Source organism: Lactuca serriola, chromosome 9 (genome assembly GCF_051521515.1).
Source record: "Lactuca serriola cultivar US96UC23 chromosome 9, Lser_US96UC23_V15, whole genome shotgun sequence".
NCBI lineage: Eukaryota > Viridiplantae > Streptophyta > Magnoliopsida > Asterales > Asteraceae > Lactuca > Lactuca serriola.
Window position 1 is genome coordinate 200196012 of NC_136416.1, and position 4380 is coordinate 200200391.

The 4380-nt window shown below is 32.6% G+C and overlaps 1 protein-coding gene across 1 annotated transcript; it reads left to right on the top strand.

The window, feature by feature from the left end:
* The first annotated feature begins 3268 nt into the window (after positions 1-3268).
* LOC145076450 (uncharacterized) lies at positions 3269-3961 on the top strand. Its single transcript, XM_079022318.1, has one exon. It carries the CDS (start codon positions 3269-3271, stop codon positions 3959-3961), a length of 693 nt encoding a protein of 230 aa, XP_078878444.1.
* The last annotated feature ends 419 nt before the right edge of the window (positions 3962-4380 follow it).

Consider the following 4380-nt stretch of genomic DNA (forward strand, 5'->3'; position numbering starts at 1 on the left):
CAAGATGCATCAAGAAGACTCCAAAGCACTCAAAAACACCTTCTTTTGCTCAAAAGGCTCAAACTAGGGTTAGGGTTTCAAAGGAGGGTGTTAGACAGGTTGAGGCTAAGAATGGGATGAGTTTGGGGAAGTTAAGGAGCTTCAATAGGGCTCAAACCACAAAAATAGGGTTTGGGCACTGTTTGCGTACACCTAGCGTACTCCATGTATGCCTAATGTACTAGACTAAGCCCAAAACTTTCTTAACATCAAACAGTCATAACTTCTTCGTTCCAACTCATTTTTCGACGATCTTTATATCCACGAAAAGGTATTGAAGACCCCTCACAATATTATGTAGATATCATGGACTAAAAACTTCCCGAACAAAAATCCATATTTCATGAAAAAAAAAGTCTAAAACATCACTTTTCCCATTTTACCCTTTGACTCCAACACAAACCAAACTCTTGGATCCCGTAATCTACATTACCCACATCCAAATTGGTCTAATCTATTTTTCCCAAAGCCCGAAGCCTTATGATACTTGATCTTCGGGTCACGACCCCAAATTATGAAGCAACTCGAAACAGGGTGTTACAAAATGTATAACCTTCACCTAAAAAGTTATCGTTGTTTCTATTTCATTTTTTTCTTTTTCAAATGCACTTTCAAGAAATAACACATCAAAATTGACGACATTTTTCTTTTGGCTCTAAATATACAACCTTGAGAGTTGAGACAATTCTTCATCATCTCTAAATACCATAAACTTTTGTATTGGCTCCTATACTCAACAAATTTCTTATGGAATTATAAGAAAATACAAGGAAAAAAGATGTGGAAAGAAGAAACCTAACCTATTTGAAACTTTTTCATGCTTATGTACTCTAGATAACCAAAATGTATAAGGAAAAAAGATGTGAAAAAAAGAAAACAACCCTATTTGAAACTTCTTCATGCTCACGCACTATAGATAACGAAAATGAAATGAAAAGATAAAGCAAAATGAAAAGAGGAGAAAATGACATATTTTGAACCATAATCATTTGAATGACCTCCTTTATAAGATATATATATATATATATATATATATATATATATATATATATATATATATATATATATATATATATAGTAATTATTGTGTTATTATATGCATTAATGTGGTCCAATCAAATTTACTTATTTTAAGAAAGTGATTAATATATATTATTGAATTAAATATAATTGAAAAATATCATCTTAATTAATTACAAGGGTAATTTAGTCAATTAGTATAGATTTAATAAAGGAAAATTGCATTTTTTTTAAAGGATCATATATTCTATTAATTTTAAAAATCCAATTTTACGAATTAAAATTATTTTAATTCGGACATTCTAACAGAATATGTTTATGAGTATATTCAAAAATAAAAATTTTCTTGAACCATAAATAATAAAACTATTCCTGAACCTATTTCTTGATCATAGATTTAAAAACTTCTTGTAGAACAACAAATTCTTGAACAATCAATTGAAGAATAAAAACAAAAAATACATTATTTCTTATAGACTACGAGTAACAATTAGTAAGAATTACATTTATTGTTAAAAAAATAAAACTAAAAAAACTTTCAAAACAGGAAAGAAAACATCAAAGTCTAACAACGATTAATACATTCTACAAGAATAATGTGGTCCGTTTCAATTTTGTGATCCGTTCTTCAAACATCAACTTCTGTGATTCCAATAGAATTGGAATTCGTGATTGCATTTCAACAGAATTGGAATTCGTGATTTCATTCCAATAGAATTGGAATCTCACCAATATCATCCATTGAATCATCTACATAAACATACTTGATACATTTTCAAAATTCAACATTGTCAAGATCCTGCACTGTCCACATAAATGAAATGTTAAATCAGAAAAAAAAATAATAAATAAAATAAATTGAAATATGAATCAATTCATAAAATGCTGCCAAAAAACTGCTCATTCTGATATGTATATTAGTCCCAAATAAAATTAAACCACTAAAGGATGACATCTGTGAATTAGAAATAAAAAATCAAATCCCTAGCTTTCAACAATTAAACCAAAACCAAAGCTATACACAAAAAACTTATACCCAATCACACACAAAGGAAATATTAAAACCACACACAAAAAGAAAAAAAATCGATCACTTCTATGTTTCTTCTTCTTCTTCTACGTTTTCTGTCAAACGATCAAACCAAACACAAATTGTTCCCTTTGATTTCTATCAAACATTCACACAAACACAAAAAAGGAAAAGAACCTGTTAACGAACGGAAGCAACACCCCATCCTTCCCTCTCCCCCTGTTGAACATCGAAACTAAACACACCAAAAAAATACCTTATCGATCACTATCAAACATCAAACAAAAAAAATAAATGAATCAAAAGGATTACCTGTTGCCGCTTCGTCCTTACCCTTCAATCAAACTATTTCCCAATTCCTTCGTGTTTATTTCTGATCGAACCAGGAGAAGAGCAGCAAAGAACAGCCACACCAAATCCTCGATCTAAAAACCCTTGAATCTACCTGAATTGTTATGGACTACATGTAAACAATCGTAATTCACAAAAAGGAATCACGTTTTTTGTTGGGAAAGCGAAACCCTTACCTGCATAAGCTAGCGGATGCGAAGGTTGATGATGATGATGATGATGGACCCACAACTATTAAACTATTTATTTATAATTTATTTTAATTAGTTAATAAAAAAACAACACAGTTAAAATAATAGATAAAGGTATATCGGTCATTTTAAGTTGATTAAGCACCGTTGATGCCACAAAATCAAACCACAATGACGACTCAAATTAAAAAAAAAAATATGTTTGGGATTAAGCTTGCAAATTATCCCAAACCATAAGGACCATCCATGTAATTTAATCGTTGACTTTTAAAGGAATCAATTTGTCCCATTAATTGCGTCTCCATTTAATTTTGATGCAACAGATTCCCGTCAAGTAATTTCGCAATTTGAAAAGGTCATTAAGATCAATCTGAAGACCGCCCAAATCATAATTTATGTTTGGCAATTCTTCCCCTAACAGTTCTTTTAAGGTGGCAATTAATTTTTTTATTTACCATAAAACTGTAACTAAAATAGTAACGTATGAATATATTGATTACTATTAATTTATTACTTACCATATATTTGTCGAATGGAATATTTCCTGGCTATATATAAATTATGAAATAATCCTAGATTTTGAAACCGGTAGACATATTTGGAAAAACCTTGAGATCCCATTAAGTGTGGATTCTTCATGTCTCACCGTTACTTTTTCTTGTGTAGCCTCCTCGCCTACTCATTGTCCTTGCATGGGATCTCCGCCGCCGTGGACTACCAAGTAACTAACTACGACCCCAACACTCCCGGCGGCATCCGTTTCACCAATGAAATCGGAGTTCCTTACACAAAGCAAATAATGAGTACCATCAACGACTTCATATGGACAACCGTTTTCCAACAAAACAACCCCTCTGACAGAAAGCCTGTAGATTCCGTCAACCTTTACATTACAGAGATTGAAGGATACGAAGGAATCACATGGGGAAATAACAATATTAATCTTAGTTCTAGTTTTTTAGAAGGGTATCAAGGGGACGTGAAATGGGGATTCACGTCTCTTTTATATCATGAAATGACCCACGTGTTTCAATGGAATGGCGAGGGTCAGACCCCCGAAGGATTGGTGGAAGGGGTTGCGGATTATACGAAATTAAGAGCGAATTATGTCTCATCGGATTTTGCAAAACCAGGTGATGGTGATAAATGGGACCAGGGGTATGATTTCACAGCCCGGTTTCTTGAGTATTGTGATGGGATTGTACCAGACTTCGTGGCAAAGCTTAATGCAATGATGAAGTTTGCTTTCGATGTCAAGTATTTCGAAGACTTGACAGGAAAGCCTGTGGATCAATTATGGCAGGAGTACAAGGCTAAATATGGGCATTGATGTTTCATATGGATTGGAATGTAGTGAAATAATTGAATTTGTTAATTGGACGCTAAACTTAAGCATTTCACAGAAAAGCTAATAAAAAGATGAACTATAGGTGTAGATGGTATTGGTATACGTAAGTGTGTAAGTTACAACCCTATATTAATATGAGGCAATTGCACCTTTGTGACAAGAAATGTTTTCTTGCATTTGCTAAGCTTTTTCTAACCATGTTTTGGCGCGACAACGAATGAATTGGTTATACTTGCTAAGCTTTTTCTCTATAAAGTTTTATTGTGATGCAAACCCCTAAAACATATTGTTAAAATGTGCCTTTCTTGAAGGAAAAAAATCGGCCAGGCAAAAAGTCAGTCACTTCGCGAGATATTGGTTTAAAAACAATTTCAGATTTTTGACAAAATTTGTGAGGGCTT